This window comes from Hydra vulgaris, chromosome 10 (assembly GCF_038396675.1).
Source record: "Hydra vulgaris chromosome 10, alternate assembly HydraT2T_AEP".
Taxonomy (NCBI): Eukaryota; Metazoa; Cnidaria; class Hydrozoa; order Anthoathecata; family Hydridae; genus Hydra; species Hydra vulgaris.
In genome coordinates, this window is record NC_088929.1 from 32,687,839 (window position 1) to 32,711,624 (window position 23,786).

Here is a 23,786-nt window from a genome sequence, read left to right on the forward strand (position 1 = left end):
TATATATATATATATATATTTATATATGTATATATATATATGTATATATATATATATATATATATATATATATATATATATATATATATATATATATATATATATATATATATATATTTAAAAAATTTTAAAATATATTCTACAAGTAGAGTGCTCAATGTTCTTAAAAGAACAGAACAATTATAAATTAGTAGAAAATCACTTAACAAAAATTTATCTAATTTAACACTGTGATTCATAAATGAAGATTCATCATAAAATCATCATTTCTGATGAGTCTTTATTGATGATACACAGTGGTTAATTTTATAATCACTTAACAAAAATTTATCAATGAGACAAATTTTTGTTAAGTGATTTTCTACTAATTTATAATTGCTCTGTTTTTTTAAGAACATGGAGCACTCTACTTATACTCTAAATATAAAGTTGTTGTTTTTCACTTTTTCTGTTTTCTGTTTAAAACAAAACAAAAATTCAAACTTGTCTAATAATTCTTTCAAGGTAGTTCAAGTGATATCGAAGACTTGGATACATTTTTTACAGCAGGTGTACAATTTATTCATATTTGTATATAATTTTTGATACACGTATTTGTGTATATTATATGTTATAAATTATATATATGTTAGAAATTATATATATTTTGTAAATTTTGATACACATATTTGTATACAATTTTTGACATGTAAATATATAAGAAATAAAAGTGTTGTTCAATAAATATAGTCTTAATAAGGCGTTAAGCTTGAACTCATAAAATTAGCAGTCAAAATAAAGCCAAAAAGTAAAGATTTTACTAAATGATGACTTAATAATAGATTTTTTATTTTTGGATCAGAATTTTTATGTTCGATAGATTCACAGGTGTAAGGTTGCAATACAATCTAATAACTTGCATGAAATTCTTTTTAAATTTCAAGTCTAGATGTGAGAGAAAGATCCCCGATACAGTCTACCTTATTTTGTGGTAATATTTTTCTTATAACTGTTTGTAATAAAATAAGGATATAATAAATGTTTATAGGATTGAATCTGTTTTCAAAGAAATGTATGTTGAAATAGCACTTCTCAGTTGCTATAATCTATTTATTCTGGTCAAGTAAGTATCTTACTTAAATTTATAATTCACAGATACATTTTTATATAATATACTATTGAGTCGGGATAGCTCAGTTGTATAGTGTGCTGCTATTATTGTGATGGATAGCCTGTCGCAGCAGGATTGCAGATTCAAATCCCACCTTTGCCAGTTACTATTTAATTATGAAGGGAGTTTGTTTTGAACAAATTTGAAGGTCCCTAGAGTTCATTAAATACTGTGTTCTTAAAAATATATTTTAGCATTTGTTTATTTATTGGGAGTTGTTTAAACATCAGTTTGGAAACAAAATGATATGTAATATTTTAATATAAATAAAATCTTTTGCAATATTTTATTTTTGAGTATTCAATTTTCAATACTTGAAGTCAAATAGTTTTTTTTTTAAATCGACTTTTAGTCAAAGTAGATAAAACTTACTAAATGCTAAATCTTTAAATAGTATTTTTGTATTTGATGTTCAGTTATACAGTTACAGACATAACTGGTTTATTGTTGATGGATAAGATAAAAGTTTGTATTACATAAAAATATAGGAATTTACACTCTATTATTCCATTTGCTTTATTTTTATTTTTATTTTTTCTTGATTATTTAACATGTTTTTGCATTTCCGTTCAATTCAGAAAATTTTTGTTACAGAGATCTCCTTAGCCTAATGACAGAAGATCAATTGCATGATCTTTTTAAAGCTTTTGTTTTAGCTTTTAATAGTTTGAAGGTAATCATAATCTAAAATATTATTCATATATTTATTTCTAATTATTTCATCTTAAAATCATCTATTTGGATAATATTCAACTTTCCAGTATTATTTTTGTTTTTTAAGTAATGATCTTTTTAGGAGAGTGACTATGTATTTAAAATTCTAGTGCCTGAATCTATTGTATTTATATTTGCTAAAGCTAGTAATGTGTCAAGAATAAAGGTAATCTAAAAGCTTTTGTTTTTCAATTTTTTATTCTAGTAATTAATTACTTAAATTATTAAATATGACTTATTTATATAATTAAATATTACTAATTTGTATAATTATATAAATAAGGGATTTTTTTAAATAACTTTAATTAATATCATAACTATTTTTAATAATATTTTTGCGCATTCTCGATTTAGGCTGAAGTAGCTCTCTGTACTTTTATTTCTGAAAGGCAATACAAACTTTTATATTTTTATTTTATTTTTCTTTCAACTAATTTACCATTATTAGTTATTACTACACATTTATTTATTTTTTTTTAAGAGATAAAAAGCATTTCTGTAGCTCACCAGAATCAACTTGTAAAACTGGTAAGACTGTAAGACTGGTATTCAATCAATATATATATTTTATTTAATGTTTATAGCAACAAGGTATAGAAATAAGTTATTTTTTATTATTATAAAACACCCAACCCTTAAAAATAAAAAAAAATAAAGTTGGCAAAAAATTGCAGACCTTGATATGTTTTAGGTCATCATCAGGTCAGCAAAAACATTTATTGACAAGTTCTATCATAAAAAGTAGAAACCTAAACCGTTCGGAAATATTTGGCAACCTCAAACGCTAAGTTCGGCAGTTAGGTTTGCATTGCCAAATGCCAACCCTAATTCCAAGGGCTGTAAAGCAATACTTTCAAAATTTAAAAAAATGTAAAAGAATTGAAATATATTTAGCTTTAATGTAATAAGAATAACGTTTTTATATTTTTTTTTTATCTTTTAGATGTAGATTTTTCAGTATCAATTTATTCAGAAAATCAATTATTAAATGTGAGAATTTTAAAGTCAAATTTATTAAAGAATTCAATAAAATAGTTTTAGATATTAAATAATAAATTATAAAATGTGTGTTCTTTAAATTTGAAAAATAAATGTTTATTTTATTTATATATATATATATATATATGTATATATATATATATATATATATATTTTTTTTTTTTTTCAGAAATCCTTTAAAGATATTGGCAAATCAAATTCATCTTTTTTTTTTTTTTTTTTTTTTTCTGTTATTCACCTCCTCAAGGCCATGAAGGCCACTACAGATGAGGAGGCTACTCAATAGTGGTTATAACCCTCTCTCAACTCTATAACTCCGAAACACAAACCTCGACGAACAAGGCCGCTGCGCGGAGAAACAAGTTGAGCGCGGTACTACCAGGGACGTGGTGGGGATCGAACTCGGAACCTCTCGCTTCTGAAGCGAGCACTTTACCACTACACCACTACCGCACTTTGTACTATAATTTGTATCTATAAGTACTAAGAGTTTAAAAACAGATCCGACTATAATCATTGATGTACCACTTAGATGTTCAGCAAGTGTGAGTTGGGTGTTTATATATATATATATATATATATATATATATATATATATATATATATATATATATATATATATATATATACATATATACATATATATATATATATATATATATATATATATATATATATATATATATATATACATTAATTTTTTATATTTTATTTATATTTTCAATATCGAAACTAATGTAGAAGATTGAAAAAGCTAAACTGACTTAGCCGATAGGATTAGTGGCAGAAATGGTTACGTTAACGTTCTTGATGTTTGCAGAAAATGTTGTATTCAATTTATTTTAATTTTAGAAATACATTGTTATTAATAAAACCTATAAATTATTAAATTTCGTTTTTATAATTGAAATAAAACTTGATATTTAAATTTCTGATAAAATATTTCGACATGGTTACATCATAGAAATATAGCTTACAATATACTATTGGAAAAAAAATAAAAAATACTGAAACCTTTAGAAAATAATAAAATAATCAAACAAATAAATACTGAAGCATTTAGAGAAATTAAATTTGGGCTCCTCATATTAGGTACAACATATTTTCCTTAAGTTGGTGAAAATGAATGTAAAATATAATTTTTTTTTTTTTTTTTTTTTGTTATTCACCTCCTCAAGGCCATGAAGGCCACTACAGATGAGGAGGCTACTCAATAGAGGTTATAACCCTCTTTCAACTCTATAACTCCGAAACACGAACCTCGGCAAACAAGGCCGCTGCGCGGAGAAACAAGTTGAGCGCGGTACTACCAGGGACGTCTCGCTTCTGAAGCGAGCACTTTACCACTACACCACTACTGCGTTCATTAACTACAGTTGATACATTAACTACGAAAAGTGCTTCAATATAAATACAAAGTAAAATGCGAAATTGAATTGCGGACCATTATTCTAAAGGTATTTCATGTTGCAACAGCTTTTTAGTCATGTTTATTGTTTTTATCAATAAACAGGAACTATAAACATGACTACGCTGCTCCAACCAAAACCCTCAGTCGATGTATTTACATTTACCTGCATGCTCTCTCTAATAGTCAGTAAATGCATTTACACTTAATAACATACATTACTAATATATTCATATTAATTTAACTTAAATTAATAAAATAATCATGGTCCTTAAAATATGATATTTTGGTTTGCACAAAAGTTCGCATTTCACTAGTGTGTACTTTGCATTTTGCCGATTTCCTTATATTCAACAAATATTAAAGAGATAAATGGAAGCACTTGCACCCTTGATCCGTAAGCACCTTTGATTCTTAAGCGTTATCTCCATTCCTGCAAAACCTTTTAAAGAGGGCTGATAGCCAGCGTCGAATGATTATTTTACAAGGGAAACCTTACTTGCCTAAGTTGCAAACAGAACTTCATTATTATTAATGATTTAGATAATACTAAAATTAGTATTATGTTATTCTATTTGTCATTATAGAAATTGTGTTTCTGAATTTTCAAATAAAAATAAAATGCAAATCCTGAAAATGATTATTTTTTAAAAAGATAATATTTTTCAGTTTCTTGATTTTAATTCGGGGCGGGATTTATCATTCACTAACAAAGGCAGAGGCTGATCTTGCCTTTTTTTATGTTTGAAATAACTTTTAGACATGGTGTAAACTCTAAACACTTTTATGGTTATACTTACATTAAATAACGATGCTTTGCAAATACTAAAATAAAAATAAATATTATACCCAAATAAATTTAGCCCCCCTACCCCATTTGTGAGGGCAATTAGTTTGCAAAATATTTTTTATACTATTCTAAACTAATTTCAAATTTAACAATTAGTTTGAAATTTCATGAAATAATCTTTTAGCGTTCAAAAATTATAGCTAGATAAATAGTGTAACCCTCTCAAATTGAGGGGGATTCAAACTTTTTATGGACATAATTTTTAAACGCTAAGAGATTATTGCATATAATTTAAAATTGATTGATGAATATGTTTTTAGTTAACAATAGAAAAAAAATACTATGGTAATTTGTACACCTTCGCATTTGAGGTCAGGGGAGGGGTGTTTTTGGAGGCATTTTTTTTATCGGGCTCTAATAGTAATAAAAGGTGCTGTAACGACTTTTGTCGCCGAGCATAAAATTTAAAATTTATACTTTAACAGCCATTAACAAATGTTTATCTAGTCTACCTTTAGAATTTACTGTCATTGCAGAAACCACTATTTCAGGTTAAGCATTCCAATGAGGTATCACTCTGTTCGTAAAAAAATTGTCTAATGGTTGTTTTTGCAAATTCTCTTTCAAATTTCATTGAATGACCTCTTAGACTTTGGGAAGAAGTTTTATAAAGCTCTTTATACCACAATATCTTATCAATACCAGTTGTTATTTTGAAAAACTCAATAAGATCATCTCTTGTACGTCTTGTTTCCAGAGTTGTAAGACACAACTTTGCCAATTTTTCAGTATAACTTAGATGTTTTAGTTCAGGTGCTACCTTTGTTGCTCGTCTTTGAATTTTTCTAGGTCATTGATATCGTTTTTATTACCTGGACTCGACACTTGAACTGCGAATTCCAGGTGTGGTCTAACTAGCGATGTGCATAATTGCCTTACCAATTTAGTGTTAAGATAAGTAAAGCTTTTTCTTATTAAACATAAGATTCTTTGTGCTTTACTTGTAGCTGCTTGAACCTGATAATTCCATTTCATATTGGATGAAACTGTTGCACCTAAGTCTAATTGTTTTGTCGTCATTTTTAAAATAAAACTTTGATTGTCGTGTTTTATAGTGTAATTATAGTTAATATTTTTTCTTCCAATGTGCATAACACCGCATTTGCTTATGTTAAAATCCAATAACCATACATTTGACCATTGAGTTAACAAATCAATGTCATTTTGCATATTAATTAGATCATTATGTTCTTTTATAACAGATATGATTTTTGTATCATCACCGTATAGTTTTGTAATTGAAAAGATACATTGGGGAAAATCATTGATATGTAACAGAAAGAGAAGAGGACCCAATACAGAACCCTGTGGCACACCGCTATAAATCTCTCACTAATCTGGTACAGCTTCACTCATTACCACTCTTTGTTTTCTGTTTTTTTTTTTTAAAATCAATCCAATTTAAAATATTGCCTTTTATTCCATAGTTAGAAATTTTATATATAAGTCGATGGTGGGGCACCTTATCGAACGCCTTTGCAAAATCTAGGAATAATATATCAACTGGATAATCATCTTCAATTTCAGTTGTAATAATATCGAAATTTTCTAATAGGTTTGTTAGGCATGCTTTATTTTGTACAAATCTATGTTGTTGAGGCTTTAACAGATTGTTTTCTGTTATATAAATTATTAGCATTTTTCTAATTATTTTCTCTATTATCTTACATTGTATCGATGTTAAAGAGATAGGTCTGTAGTTGAGTGGATCTTCCTTGTCTTATTTTTAAAAAAGTGGTGTAATGTTTGCAGATTTCCATAATTCTGACATCTCTCCTGAATGAATCGTTTTCTTGAGTATTAATGACAAAGGTTTGGATAATCCTTCTGCACAATGCTTTAGCACATAGGGACTGATGTTATCACAACCAAGTGACTTGTTTTCATTAAGTTCTAATAAATAATTATGTACAATATCTTCATTGCATTGTTTTATTGATGAAATGTGGTAGATCTTGATTTTCTTTGGCAAATACTGATTGGAAACTACAATTTAGTAGATTAGCAATGACTTTTTTTATCAGTTATTATTTTATTGTCACTAGTTTTAAGTGCTAGTAGTTTTGTATGTGTTTGATTTTTTCATTGTGCATATGCATAGAAGAGTTTTGGGTTATGTTTTACATCTTTTGCTAAGTTTATTTCATGATCAAGAGTAGATTTTTTAATTTGCTTTTTAATCATTTTATTAACTAGTTTGTATTCATTATTTAGGTTTGTATTTTTGAAGTTTGTAGCACGCACTCTGTACCATAGATTACGTTTTTTTCTAATTAGATTCTTGATTTTTATGTTGATGCATGGATTTTGGATAGAACTAGTGGGTTTAAAGTGGTGAGGAATATATTGTTTGCAAGCTTTTTCATAAACTTTTAAAAAGTATTCATAACATTGGTTTGTATTTATTTTATCAAATATTTCATCCCAATTCACTTTATAAAACATGATATTCATTTCTTGGTATTTTCCTTTTCGAAAAATAAATCTCTTATTGTTGAACTTTTTCTCACATGAATTGAGTATATTAGTTTTCCATTTTAAAAAGTAATGTCTTTTAGTAATTTGACCATCGCAATTTTATTACATAGTAATTTAATCATCGCAATTTTTTGCAAAGCATCTTTAATTGACGTAAGTATAAACAAATAAATGTTTGGAGTTCCATGTATGGTTGAAAATCTGAAGAAAAAAAGAGAAAGTACAGAAATGTTTCTTTCAATTTTCAAAGTGCATATGAAAATTATTAGGTCAAAAATTAGATCAGAAACAAAGTGAAAAGTATATGGAAAAACATAAAGAAATATTTTTTAGAAGTATCTGATAAAGAATGCAAAAGATAAAAGAATCCTAAGAGACACAACAAAGTGTTCTCAAAGTTATCTCTCCAACAAAAAAAAACGCTGGTTCAGCCCTTGCAGCAAGGGAGGGTCTGATAGATAAAAAATAATTAAAAAGCTAATTGAAATTTAGACTTTGTTATAGTTAAGATAAATCAATAACCTTTACACAATAGGACATAGTCTAGTTACTAAGTTTTGCACAATATTATATTGAGGTTATAAACAAATATCTTATTACTCGCCTTTAAAAAATATATAGCTTATCCCCAAGAGGTGTGCGTGGGGTGGGGTGGGGGTGGGGCTTACTACCTTGATTCTCACCCTCAACGCGCTCTTGATTGAATTCAAACTCAAATAATAAAAGTAAGAAAGTATAATGCCTTAAACTTTATTTTTCTTATTTAAAACTAGTATTAAGATGCATGTATGTATGTAAGAATACGAAATGATCATTGTAAACTTATTTACATTTATTGTAAACTTAAAATTGCTAAATTTGTTTATTTTGGAAAAACGCTTACAGAAGGATTTTCAAAAAAACGTATTGGTTTGGGATAGATACTAGTGTAATAAACTATTTTTATTTATTTGAAATTTATTTTTTGAAAAAAAAGTATAAACAATTGTAAAATGTAAAAAAATATTTTAATTTCTTCTGTTTTCATTTTTCCATTAGTCAATTTCTTTTACCCAAAAAAACCCATTCCGCGGAGCATTCCTGCTTTTTTACAATGGAGTTTAGATTTTATAAAAGGAGTTTGATTAAAGAAAAAAAAAGGAATTAAACCTAAACAATAAATTAGAAATAACGAACCTTTTCTATTCGTCCATTATCAAAAAATAAGTGAGTTCGGTAATGCAACCTGGATAGTTTCGGTATTGCAACAACTACTGTTTAAAACCCTAATTCCCCGCAAAAAAAATAATGTCAAAAGCAAAGTAAATGTTTTTTGGACATTCAACATGATATACATTACATCCATCAAGAAAAATAACTTTAAAAAAGTTTTAAAAAAAATTTTATGTAACGTTTTTTTTCAAAATCAAAGTAGGAGATTGCACATTAATATATTATAGAAAGTTTACTTGAACTCAGAAACTTAGAATCGCCATGATGATATGAAAAACCTCAAAGTTTAGGTAAGTGGATTTTTTTCGTTTATAGCTTGATTTAAAGGGAATGAATAAAAAAGACATATCCGAATCATTTTTTGATGATCCCCATGCCTAAATCCTCTTTTTTAGATTTTTCGGTAATGCAACGCCTTTTTCGTTATGGGTCTTACCTGTTAGGTTTTTTTCTCAAAAAAATTTTTCGTAACTAACATATCTTAAAAATTTATATCTTTCTGATAAAAATTTAAAAAAAAAAAAAATTTAAATCGCAAGCGATGCGGGTAAATTCTAAAATCCTGTGTGCCGATGACAGCGTTACAATAGCGAACACAGAACCACATACTGATGATGATGATGATGATGATGATAATGATGATGATGATGATGATGATGATCATAATGATGATGATGATGATGATGATGATGATGATGATGATGATGATGATGATGATGATGATGATGATGATGATCATAATGATGATGATGATGATGATGATGATGATGATGATGATGATGATCATGATGATGATCATGATCATGATGATGATCATGATGATGATGATGATCATGATGATGATGATGATGATGATGATGATGATGATGATGATGATGATGATGATGATGATGATGATGATGATGATGATGATGATGATGATGATGATGATGATGATGATGATCATGTTGATCATAATGATGTTTATATATGCACATATATACAAAATATAACATGAATTTTGAATCAAAAAATATAATTTAGAATGTATAAATGTTTATGCACCCCCAGTCACAAACCCAGCCCTGGCCCCAGCCTGAGTTATATTTTATCAAACCCGGCTCAGGTCAAATATCAAACCTGGTCGCTTACTAAGACCAAAGATACCCACTGAATATCTCAATATAATTTTGTTAAAATAATCAAAACGAGATCATTGCAAAAGTGCTGTAAAATTAAATGGCATTTTGAGCAAGAATTATGGTGTTAAATGCAGTGTAGATACTACAAGGCATTGCCTGCATCATCATGATTTGTTTGGTCGCTGTTCTGCAAAGAAATCATTAATATTATCAAATTAATATAATAATATTAGTAATATTAATGATAATAAAACTATTTGCATTGCACTTCAAAAGAACACTCTAAAGTCTTATTCAGTGACAAATCAAAGTTTTGCATGTTTGGTAGCGATAGTATTAAGTATGCAAGAGGTCTAAATGGTGAAAGATTTGCTCCTAAGTATCAAATGCCACAGTTAAACATTGTTATGCCAATGTAATGGTTTGGGAATCAATCGGAGAAACTTTTTGTACGATTAATATAAAGAAGATTCTTTTTATTGTTTACTCCATAGTGCATTATTACACATTTTTCAACATTAAATTTTAAAAGCCAGTCTTCTGTCCCTTTAAATGCTGCATTTAAATTTTCTGTAGACTTGAGGTACTTTCCTCTGAGATTACCTTCATAGAATCTTGGTATCATCAGCAAGTAATTTCCATATATTGACAAACCTACTTGATAGATCATTAATATATAAAATAAACATTAAGGGTCTAATAATAGAGCCCGATGGCACATCACTAAAAAATTCAAACCAAAAAAAATTTCAGAAACAAACTCATCAAGAACAATTCTTTGTCTTCTAATTTTTTTTAAACTTTCAATCCATTTTAAAACTAAAACCTGAATACCATAGGCATTTAATTTAGATAAAAGTCTTTTGTTCAGAAAGTTTTAGCAAGTCTAACATAACTACATCTAAAGGTACACCATTGCTAATGCAAGAAGAAAAATAAAGTCTAGAGTTTTTAACTAAATTTTGTGGTGCAAGATTTTGTGGTGCAAGATTTTCCTTTTACAAATCCATGTTGTTGGGTTGTCAATAAATTATTGTTGTAAATATAAGTTTTATTTTTTTCTTTTATTATAGATTCTAATATTTTGCAGGGAATAGATGTTAATGAGACAGGGATAAGTGCTGGCAATAGTTTTGTCACCTTTTTTATAGATTGGTGTTATGTTTGCAGACTAGAATTGAATTGGGTTCAGGACAGTTGATTAGTCCTGAGTGATGCTCTAAAGATATGAGTTAATGGTAAAGTAAACAATATAGCACAACTTTTGAGGACTGTTGAACAGAGTTTGTCAGCTCCAAGTGACTTTTTTTTCAGTGATTAAAGTTTTAATAGAACTAACTCAAAGCTTATATCATCAGGTTCGATGTCTTTAAATTTAATTATATCTTTTGATTAAAGATTAAAAGGCGGGAGATCTCCTTTTTCAATAGTAAAGACATCCTGAATATGTTTATTGAGATTTACAACTTCTATTGGTTCATAGGATCACCTTAAATCACCTCAATACATTCTCATTGCTCATTGTTTTTAATCCTTGATTGACTTTGCACTGTTTAAATACTTGTATAGCAGTTTTGGATTATGTTTGGAGTTATACGCTACGTTTCTTTTCAAATAAAATTCGAGCATTATGCACTTCTGTTGTAACTAAACTGCATAGCAGCTTATATTTTTTAATCAGGTTAACATCCTTCCATTTATGAGCACAATTTCTGTATCCAAATTTTTTTTTCTCCTTATTGTTTTTTTTATCTTCTTAATCATTTAAAGTTTTAAAAATTTTATGTTCAATGCCACATTCATTGGAAATAAATATTATACAACCATTGGAAAATTAAAAATTATTTGAAATTGCAAAATTAAAATCACCCATAACTAATACATCTTTGAAACCCTTAACATCAACATAATTTTATGCTAGCTTAAACACATTATCCATATCAACCATATCAACAACATAATTTGGTCTGTAGAGACAATCAACTAGTTTTGGCTAAAGTATACTTGAAACCAGTATCAAAAAAGGCTTATGAATTTTTTGAATTTTCTATATATAAGCATACACCGCAGCCTCTGCGGTCACCAGTTATGTATGGGTACAATACTCGCCTGTATATATTGTACCCAGTAAGGTCAACAACTGAGTTATTATTGGATCATGTTTCACTTACTGTTTTTTTGACAATACATACTCAACACAACCTTTAATTCATCTAACTTATTTTCTAGTGAGGTAGCATTCAAATAAATACACTTTAGTTTATTTTTTATTCTTTTTTTTTTTTGTTAATACACCTCCCCAAGGCCGAGAAGGCCACTACAGATGAGGAGGCTATTTAGTTGTGGGTATAACCCTCTCTCAACTCAATAACTCCGAAACACGAACTTTGACAAACAAGGCCACTGCTCGCAGAAACAAGTTGAAAGTTCTAAATACTTATAGCTAACAATGCTTAAAGTAATCTATTGGTTTTTCTTGAATTTCTGTAATTGTTTTTCATAGATGCCATATTAAAATGGCAAGTTTGTTTCAAGATTTCCATCAAGTCTGTTGTTTTCTTGTCGCAGAGCAAAATCAAGTTGTCTTTTAGCCTCTCTTAGACCTGGACTGATATAAAATTGTTTATGATCATTGCTGTTTCTTAATTTTTTTGCTGCTAAAGAACTGGATTTCTAATGTATTGTTTATTCAGTTCCACTAATATTGGGTCAGGCTTTGTCTCGTCTTTTGATCTAAGTCCTCAAGTATAAACTGGTTTAATTTCTGATTTCCCAATAAAATCAAATAAATATATATATATATATATATATATATACATATAGTTCTATAGTTTGTTGGCTTTAGGAAGAGCGGAAGGAAAAAAGTGATTCTTACGCCAACACATACGTCACTTTTAATTACTTTTGACTTTCGTCCAACATTTCCGTGTTGGACGAAAGTAAAAACCATTAATTTAATTACAAATTAATCGTTTTTTAAAAAAACCACAAAAACGCAAATTTAATTGACCAGAATGTTTTTAAAAACATTCTGAATGTTTTTATAACATTTTGAATGTTTTTAACAATATAAACAATGTTTTTATTTTTATTTTTTTTAATAAAATGTTTTTATTTTTATTTTTTTTAATAAAATGTTTTTATTTTTATTTTTTTTACTGTAAATCATGCGCGGAGTGTTGCTACATCGACTATCTTATAGCCTGACTCGCAAGGGAGTGCTGCTACATCGACTGACAAATAGCCTGACTCGCAAGGGAGTGCTGCTACATCGACTGACAAATAGCCTGACTCGCAAGGGAGTGCTGCTACATCGACTGACAAATAGCCTGACCCGCAAGGGAGTGCTGCTACATCAACTGAGGGTTTGGTTGGGGCAGGCAGTCTATCATTATTAAAAAAAAAAAATTCCGGTCTTGCATTTTAATTTTTACTTTTTGTCAACAAAATATCGAAAAAACTTTCGGACAACATCTAAGGGTTCTATATATATACATATATATATATATATATATATATATATATATATATATATATATATATATATATATATATATATATATATATATATATATATATATATATACATATATATATATATATATATATATATATATATATATATATATATATATATATATATATATATATAAGAAATTAAATTATGTTTGGAATTCCAGAATCAAACCAAACAATCTGTGTGTGTATATATATATATATATATATATATATATATATATATATATATATATATATACATATATATATATATATATAATTATTATATATATATATATATACATATATATATATATATATATAATTATTATATATATATATATATATATATATATATATATATATATATATATATATATATATATATATATATATGTATATTTATATATATATATATATATATATATATATATATATATATATATATATATATATATATATATATATATATATATATATATATATATATATATATATATATATATATATATATATAATATCAATAATTTATAAAAATTTCTTAAACATTTGCAAGCAGGGTAACTAACAAAGCTCTGCTATGATAAATTTCAGTTCTTATTTCTTTTATTTCTTCTTTTTTCTTGTAATAAACGTTCAAAAAAATATGTATCTAGTTGTTTTTTAAAGTTGTTCAATGATGCAGCAGATATGGAATTCGGAAATAAATTCTAGTCAGGTACAACACGATTGTTAAAGAAAAATCTTGATGGGCACAGTTAGCTACTGCTTGACATTAAATTGAATGACACTGCTCCCGGAGGTTTTTTCAGGTCCCTGCACACTTAATGCTGCAGCTAACTAGATTGGTTTCTGGAACTCAACATTGTTGAGACAGTGGTACATCTTGAAGTATTGGATGAGATCACCTCTACGCTGTTTACCCTCTAGAGATTTAAGACAGTTAGTCTTTGACAATACTTGGGCCTGAGATGAGGCACAAATTTAGCGTCTCTTTCTTGCACTGCTTCAAGAGTGTCAATGTCTTTAAGATAATAAGGATTCCATGTAGCCGATGTGGATAATGTACAAAAGTTATATAAAATATACATAAGTATAAAAGTATAAAGTTACATAAAGTTAAAGTTACATAAAGTTAAAGTATAAAATAAATAGGCTAACTGGTTTAATTTATAATTTTTTAAAAAAACAAAATAACATTTTTTTTAAAGTGTAACAACACTCAAGAGGTAAATATATAATAGGTAAGCGGAAAACCGAATTTTGTGCTAAAATTCTGTGCCAGGTTTTTTAAACTTTTTTTAAGTAGGTTTTAGGTCAGGAGAACGTTTTTTTGTGGTGTTTCTTTTTAGAAACATAACTAAACTTAGATTATTTTTAAAAAAGAGAATAGTTAAACTTGATTTATATATAACATTTATGTGTGGTTGGTAATTTTTGCATTGATTTTATTTGTATTAAAAACTTGGTTGTTGTTCTCACATTAGATTATTGTCGAAGGAATGCTTAAATTGTTTGCAAACATACCCAGATAATTTTTTACATATATTTTTTATCTACCTACCAAATTTCATTGAAAAATATTATTGAGCAAAAATGCAAAAGTGAGCAGTTTTAGTACCTTATTTCTGTTTTTCTGATTTCCGTAAGTGGGTGGTAAAAGGGGTACGAACAAGTTGAATTTTTATGAGGTTAATTTAGTAATTATAAGTATATATATATATATATATATATATATATATATATATATATATATATATATATATATATATATATATATATATATATATATATATATATATATATATATATATATATATATATATATATGTATATATATATATATATATATATATATATATATATATATATATATATATATATATATATATATATTAATACAATTAAAGTGGGTGGTAAAAAGGGGTAAGAACAAGTTGAATTTTATGAGGTTAATTTAGTAATTATTTATGTTATATGTATATATAACATAATATATATATATATATATATATATATATATATATATATATATATATATATATATATATATATATATATATATATATATATATATATTAATACAATTAAAGTGGGTGGTAAAAGGAGGTACGAACAAGTTGAATTTTATGAGGTTAATTTAGTAATTATTTATGTTATATGTATAATATATATATATATATATATATATATATATATATATATATATATATATATATATATATATATATATATATATATATATTAATACAATTAAAGTGGGTGGTAAAAAGGGGTAAGAACAAATTAAATTTTATGAGGTTAATTTAGTAATTATTTTGGTTATATGTATAATATATATTTATATATATATATATATATATATATATATATATATATATATATATATATATATATATATATATATATATATATATATATATATATATATACAAAATTAAAGTGGGTGGTAAAAGGGGTACGAACAAGTTGGATTTTATGAGGTTAATTTAGTAATTATTTATGTTATATGTATAATATATATATATATATATATATATATATATATATATATATATATATATATATATATATATATATATATATATATATATATATATATATATATTACTACAATTAAACTATTAAACTGCCAGTAAAATAGTCAATACAATAAAACTGCCAGAAAAAAATTTTTTTTTTTTTTTCCCCAGTAATTTATTAGATTTTTTGTATTAAGTAATACTAGTTTGTATATTTTTTCTAGTTCATTTTATTTTAAAAGTGAAAATTACCATTTATTTTAGTGTGACTTGTTTATAGTTTCTAAAATTTTATTGATTTTATTTAAATGAAAAACATAAACATTGATTACTATATTTCTAGCTATAGGTATGCATGGTGTTTTAAAAGCAATTTTTTCTTTTTATGTAAACATTTGCTATGTACCTTTTGAATTTTCTTTATATTATCACATGTTTTATGTTGTTAGTATACATTTGCATTTTTGTGTGTGTGTACAAAATAGTGTTTTTTATTTATGCAATAACACAGTATCATTAAAAATATTTTTAATAATATAAGTACAATATTGTTTATAAGTTAATGTTATATTATGAATTAGTAGTTATACAAGACTTTCTTAATATTTTTATAGACGGCAATGGACCGTCTAAAAAAACAATCTTATTTTTTGTTCATGGTGCAGTTAAAGAGTATTTAGATACACACACTTCTTATTATCTGCCAAAACATGCAGCTGTTGTAAAAATGGACATGTACTTTTTTTAAATCATTAACAGTGGTAAGTCATTTATTATAGCTATTCAACTAGTCAATGACTTATTTAATTTAAATATTTGTAAACCACTAATCTTTAGCATTTTGAAAAAACGCAAAAGTTGGTTTTGCAACTTTACAAGGGAAAGTAATCGTTTTAAGAAATTTTGTAATGAACCTTTGTATGCATTGCACGAATCTTGCCTGCTTTTCCATATTGAGTCCTACTCCAAGTAATTCTCTTACTACTGTTTTAAGTAGTTTAGATAATTCATCACTTGAGCACATAAGAAATTTATCACAACTAAATAACAAGCCTTTATTTTCTGAACATTCTATTAACAATGTACAGATTTGGCATGAATCAAGAGGAGAAATGAGCCATATTAAAAAAAGGTTTGAAAACCAGATTTTCTTATTTAACTTCTCAGCTTGCTGTCACATCCAGCATGAATTGAAAAAAATTAGCAACAGTGAGGGCAAAATCGAAAAGTATGCCATACAAGTTGAAAGTGCTGAGACAAAGCATTACATGAAAGAAACAAATTATTAAAGTTTTGTAAGCTGAAATTAGAGATCTTAAACAAAAGTTAAACAAAAAGATCTTAAACATATTACAGTAGGATAATACACAATCTTGAAGCTTAAAAAAAAGGTAATGAAAATTTAAAAACTTTAAAAGCTAAAACAAGTTAAAGTTGTACATAATAAAGATAATAAGGCAAATAAAATGCTGATAGCTAGTTACGAAAATGTTATAATCCAGATGGAGGAGGATAATATTACTGCTACGAATGGCTCAGTAAATGATAAGACTTATCCATTACAAAACCAAATGATTTATAGCATGTTATCGTCAAATGTAACAACGTAAAACAAATTTTAATGGAGAAAATTATGCAGTACTTGGGTGTCATTTTTAATGATATTCCCCATCAATGTACGATTGAACAAATGGCTCATGAGCTTGGCAGTATAGCAGAACTGCAAGCATTAGAATGGGCTACAAGCATCAGAATGGGCTTAATTCACCTATTACTCTTAGATTTGACGCAACAACCTAAGAAGGTGTACATATTAATAGCATTCACTTAACATCAAAGAATAAATGCCAACTCATTGCTCTGGATCAATTAGCTGGAGGTACAGCTGATGATTACGAAAATCAGATATGCAAAGCAGTTGATCATCTAGCTTTTGTTTATTCAGACTTTCGCTTAGCTTCTTTTGATGATAGTCATCAATTGCTCATCTCAAATATATCAAACGCAATGTCAGACAGAGTTACAGTTAACCATCTTACCATAAGTAAACTGTGTGACACTTGGAGGGAAAGTCTGAATGAGCTAAACTGCCATTTACACGCTCTTGTTACAATTGCTATCTCATGTCTGGCTATGATTATATGGCACTTAAAATAGTTTAAACATGGCAAAGGTGATCCAAAAGGATTTGTTAGTTTTTAGATGATTTAAAACTACCACGAGGTATCATTCCAAGGTATCGAGGAAATCGTCTTCATATTCTTTTTCATACTTGTTTTATCATTATAAAACATTATAATGAATTTAAGCATTTTTTAACCATTGGAACAGTAAAATGCGGAATCCTACAAATAGTTCTTAGAGTAGCATTTTGTAACAAAACAGCTCTAAAACAAATGTGTATGCTTGCATTATTTGGAAAACCACCTTAACAGTCCAATAAAACTTTGTCATCCAGGGTCCAGTCTGGATGACAAAGTTTTATGTAACTCTTAAGGAGGCAAATTTTGACCATTTTAGTGGAATCCAGGTATTAAAAAATGTTTTGCTAAAAATTGCAGATTTTAAATCAAATTTGGATTCACTTTTTAAAATGACCTTGAATCAAATATTTTAGATCCAATAAAAAAATTTTGCTTGATTGATGAACACTTTATCAAGATGACTTCCGCTTGTCTTATTACAGTTGGAGACGTCATAAGTCATCAATATAAGAGATATTTCTCCCTTTCTATTAACCAGACTCTCAAGAAGGAGACAGCAAGTGCAAGGCTTCACAATATAGATAGTGAAGAGTTAATAGGAATGTTTAGTAAGGCTAAAGAAAGATCACCTAAAGCAACAATTTGTTATATTTCATGCAAATTAAGATCAAAAAAGAATCGAACTTTAAATTACCTAGATAGTTTAGATCAATTATCTAGAGAAAATATAGTTATGTGGTCTATTCAGACAGCCCATAAAAAAGAGGACGATAAATCAAATGAAGCATAACAATTTACAAGCAGATATTTCAAAAAAACATGTATGCAAACGCCAAAAAATGGATGAAAAAGACAAAAGAAAGTTAAAATGGCAGTTGCATGAACTCTCTTACAACAAAATAAAGAGTTTATATACATTGTCTACCAAACAACTTGATGACTAAGATGATGTAATGTCAGATAGAATTGTTGGGCAAAAACTATGCCATGAATAGTACGATAGTGAGTATTTGAAGTATGTCATTTATAATGATAGAAAAGTTTTTTTTAAGTTTTTCTTCATGTATAAAGAAAAACTTAAAAAAACAAAACAAGACAAAGTTTACACTATTTTTTACTGGAATAAAAATAATACTGATACTGAAAGCTGTTGACTAAAACATGATAAAATTACAACTTGCTGCTTATGTTGAACCAGTCCATGCTGATGTTGGACCATGTCAATCCACATACCTACCTATATATATACATATATATATATATATATATATATATATATATATATATATATATATATATATATATATATATATATATATATATATATATATATATATGTATATATATATATATATCTATATATGTATATATATATATATATATATATATATATATATATATATATATATATATATATATATATATATATATATATATATATATATATATATATAATTAAACAAATTTTTTTTAAAAAGTGTAACAACACTCAAGAGGCGACATGATTTGAACATTTTTGAATAATATTGTTATTGGCAAATAGACTCTGAAAAGAAATAATATAGTTTTTTTGTTTTTTACAAGCACGAGAATTGATTGAATTTAAGTGTTTTAAACTTTTTCATTTTTAAAAATTCAAAAAAACATAAAACACTGGAAACATCCTTTAAGTATAATTTTGGTATAAGTATTTATAATCTATAGTTTGTATAATTAAGTATTATATTAAATGTCAATTATTAGATTATTCATAAGTTATAACATATTAGATTATTTATTAGGATTATTTATTAGGCATTTAAGAATACAGCATTTTTATTTCTACTTAATTTCTAAATACTTTTTTAATACCAATATACAAGCAATACGTTATAATAAAAATACCAAAGTGCATCTTACTTACATTTTTGAACGTAAGTTGCTATGTTTTTATCTTTTATCATGTATTCTGTGTTGCATTCATAGTAAAGTGACAAAAAAGCATCAAGTAATGTTTCTTTATCAATCAAAGGAACTTTTTTTCCAGAAGTCTTTCCACTAAGCAGTTGGTTCAAACGTGTGATACGACTTGAAATAGTCACATTAGACATTTTCCTTCGATTGGTAATTAAGATTCTAATATACCTTTGATGCTATTAGTAAAAGACTATTCTTTTATATCTATTAATAATTTCTTCATAAGTCGCTTTAAAAATACTGAAGACTAAATTATCAATCATTTTGAGTTATCAACCATTCTTAACAAAATAAACACCCCCCTTAACGCAAAAGACAATACAACCAAGCGCAATTGCAGAATTATTAATAAAATTTAGAGCGAAATTCGGTGTTTGGGTTTAGTAGTAAGAAGCAATTTGCAGAATTAGCAGATGTTAGAAATATAGTTTAAAAACGTAAAATGAAATTTTTATAGAGGGTTACTTAGAAAAAATTTGTTCAATTGCCGGTTAAACAAATACTTTCTGTTAAATTATTCTATAATTTGTGCAAAAATAAACATTTTTCAACAAAACAAGCAATTATTTCTGTTTTATGTCTAAAGCAGAAAAAATCCGTAGTTCTGCCATTAATTCATTACTCGCCCAACATTTCCGGGTTTTTTAAGATACATATTTTTTTTCAAATAAAACTGACTTAAGTAATCTTAATTAACAAAAACTAAAGTCAACAATAACAAGGTGGGATAAAATTTTTATCATTCACAGAATTATATGAATTTTATTGTAGTTTTATGTTATTGGATTGACATTATTGTAATTTTTTTTGTATTGTTTTTTACGCAATGTTTATGTATTGTATTGTGCTTAAACAAACCAAGAATAAAAAAAAGAATTATAATTCTTAGAATCTCAAAAAAGAGATTTTGATGAATATAAAACTTTTCGTGACTTTTTTTTTATATAAATCTATTTTTAAAAATCTTAATTTTATATGCAGGTTACAAAAAAACTCGCTTTAAAAATAACAAACTTGAAGTCATGTTTCTAATAAAGTTTTAGATTAAGCAAAGTATATAATAAAATTATCAAATTTAATATTTGTTCAAAAAAAAATTAGTAAAATAAATAAATTTGCAAAAAAATTCGATTTTTTGATTTTTAACTTTTTTTGAGGAAAACTATTGAACTTTTAAAATAACTTCGGGCAACTTACGGACTTAACGGGCAACTTTCGGACTTAAATAAAGGAGCGCGAGTGCCTTGCGCTATTATTGCAAATCGCTTGATTTGCAATAAAAACTTTAATAAATTAGTTCATGTTTTAATTACAATTGTTTGCAAATAGGAAAAAATTTCAGTTGTCGAACGCTAGTTTCTTTAAGAATAAGAATTTTATCTTAATAGAGACCAAACAAAAAAGAACTTATTTTAGATAAAATAACGTACACTTTTTTTTTATTTAGTTTTACAATTTAATATATAACTGTAGTAAATTTAAGAAATTTACTACAGTAATATATTAAAAACAGATGTAAATTTTGCTTATTAAGATCCAAAAAAAAATTTCTTTTTTTTTGTTAGGGAAATTTATTACCTACCTTAATTATTAGTAATAAAGGTAGGTAATAAAAGTTGCAAAAAAATTTCGTTGTATAGAGTCTACTGTTCTTCTTTGTTCTGAGTCTACTGTTTAAGCTCTAAATAATTTATTAGTTTCTACATCTCTGATAATATTCATATAAATGAAAAACTCGTTGAATTGTTTTATTTACTTGAGTTTTTTATTTTTTCTTACGAATGATGTGTTAAATGTATTATTTTGTCACTCGACATCATCGAGTTTGTGAATTAGTCGCTTGAGTGGAACCATATTGAACACTTTAGTGAAATCCATAAATGTTACATTCATAGATACCTCGTTAGATAATGCTTTTAAAATCATTTCAATTGACTTCAACAAATTACTAACATACATTTTGTTATTAATAAGAAAGATTTGTTGAAATAAGACCATGCTCAACTAAGTGATTGACCATACTGTCACGTATTATTTTCTCCATCACTTTACATACTCACCTACTTTACATCAAAATCATATTTACTTTTGAGCTTTCAGTTTGCTCTTGATGTCTTTATTTTTATCCGTTTGCTTCCTTGGAAAATTTATTTTGATTTAGTCACTGTTAGTTTTGCAAGCAGCTTCTTAATGGTTCAAGGAAATGTTATAACAGTAATTAGTACTGAGCCCGTTGGATTCCATCTGCCTGTAGACATTGTTGAAGTATTTGGATATTTTTATAAAATTATGTTTATGATTGATGCGTTTTTCAGTCGGTTTATCTACAACTGCGGCGCTTTTAACAACGTAATCCTATTAAAGGACGTGATGAGATTTCTATAGAGGTGTTAGAGATGCATGATCAACAACATTGAGAACTAGATTTCATTTTCAGCTTTAATAATATCAAAAATTTTATTAACTGTGATTTTATCGAGTTGAAAAGTGGTCCTTGTAACAAATTGTGTAAGAAACGACAAAGCGAATATGTCTATAAATCATTTGAATGGATATCCCTGTTGCAGGCATTTGAGATAACACACGAATCCCATGAACTCCCTGGCAAATTAAATTCTCCACAAAGCAACAAGCCGTTTTATGTACTGGACAGAAGTTTGTAATGGACACTTTAATTCTTTCGAGTGGATCTAGTACGGCCTGTATATGCAGCTCAGAAGGATGTGTTCAGAACAAAAGGACATTTCGAAAAAAATTTGTTCAGAGGAATGAAACATTTTTTGCTTAATTCATTAGGTTTTAATGAAGTGTCAACATAAATAGCTACTCCACCTTTTCTGCTGGGCAAACGATTTTTCTGAATTGCTTGTAGTTTTCAATGTTTGATTTTGATGATTCAAACCACCAAGTTTCTGCAACGAAGATTATTTTGTGTCACATAGTTCTATAAACCTTAAACCGACTAATTAGTGTATTTAAAAAAAATATCTACCAAAAAGTGGAAATAGTTTTCAGATATCTCACGGCGATCTTTTGTTTGACTTATTGAGTAATTTTTTGAGATCGTCAGTGGTTTATCGTCATATGACATTGGTTCCAAAAACTGTAATTTAAAAAAAATAGTATAAAATATTAACTTTGATCATTTATTTATTTAACAGCTTACATGTGAACTTGTTATTTAAAAAGATGATGGTTTTGATGAAAGATTTTAGGAGCATAAACTCCTAAAATCTGGTTTTGGTTTCATAATTTTATGCGTTTTGTTTTAATGCATTTATGAGTCACTAATTCTAATTAATTTTTAAATTTAACAATTTTCAATAGTTTATTTTCCTATTCTATTTAATCATTCTATTTAATCAAAAGTTTACTGATAATTTTGTTTGTTATTTCTGAATATATTTGCCAAATACGAAATGTCATAAATTTAGGTTTAAAACATAGCATCTAAAGTTTAGAAAGTATAGTGAAGATTAAGTTTCAATTTAGGTTTTGAAATATGATATTTAAAAAGAAAAAAGTATATTAAAGATCATGTTTTAATTTAGGTTTTAAAAAAAGACATTTAAAAAGAGTAAGTATGGTGAAAATTATATTACCTGGTTTTCTTAGTTTTGTGTTTAATGGAAAAAGAAAACCACTTTGTCTTTTCTGCATTAAAATCCTCGAAA

At 26.6% G+C, this 23,786-nt stretch overlaps 2 protein-coding genes and 1 long non-coding RNA gene across 4 annotated transcripts in view; 2 read left to right on the plus strand and 1 right to left on the minus strand.

Moving 5' to 3' along the window:
• Positions 1 to 20,749, minus strand: part of LOC100200793 (citron Rho-interacting kinase) — a 121,790-nt gene extending 101,041 nt beyond the window's left edge. Inside the window, exon 1 of the mRNA XM_065807826.1 lies at positions 20,060 to 20,749. Within this exon, the coding sequence (XP_065663898.1) occupies positions 20,060 to 20,246 (187 nt within the window). The 5' untranslated portion in view covers positions 20,247 to 20,749. The remainder of the gene's footprint in view (positions 1 to 20,059) is intronic.
• On the plus strand, positions 650 to 2,350 carry LOC136086562 (uncharacterized). 2 transcript variants are annotated; one of them, XR_010641429.1, is made up of 4 exons: positions 650 to 970; positions 1,745 to 1,823; positions 1,947 to 2,030; positions 2,219 to 2,342. XR_010641429.1 is itself a non-coding variant. In XM_065808806.1 (4 exons), exons 1-4 carry the CDS (start codon positions 1,050 to 1,052, stop codon positions 2,342 to 2,344), a joined length of 342 nt encoding a protein of 113 aa, XP_065664878.1. In that variant the 5' UTR covers positions 989 to 1,049; the 3' UTR covers positions 2,345 to 2,350. The 2 variants fall into 2 exon arrangements, 1 of the variants encoding a protein (XP_065664878.1); XM_065808806.1 differs by lacking the exon at positions 650 to 970 and adding an exon at positions 989 to 1,102 and having other exon boundaries at positions 2,219 to 2,350.
• On the plus strand, positions 2,353 to 3,068 carry LOC136086563 (uncharacterized). Its single transcript, XR_010641430.1, has 3 exons — positions 2,353 to 2,392; positions 2,808 to 2,854; positions 3,033 to 3,068. It is a non-coding gene; the product is annotated as an uncharacterized LOC136086563 (long non-coding RNA).
• Positions 20,750 to 23,786: the final 3,037 nt, after the last annotated feature.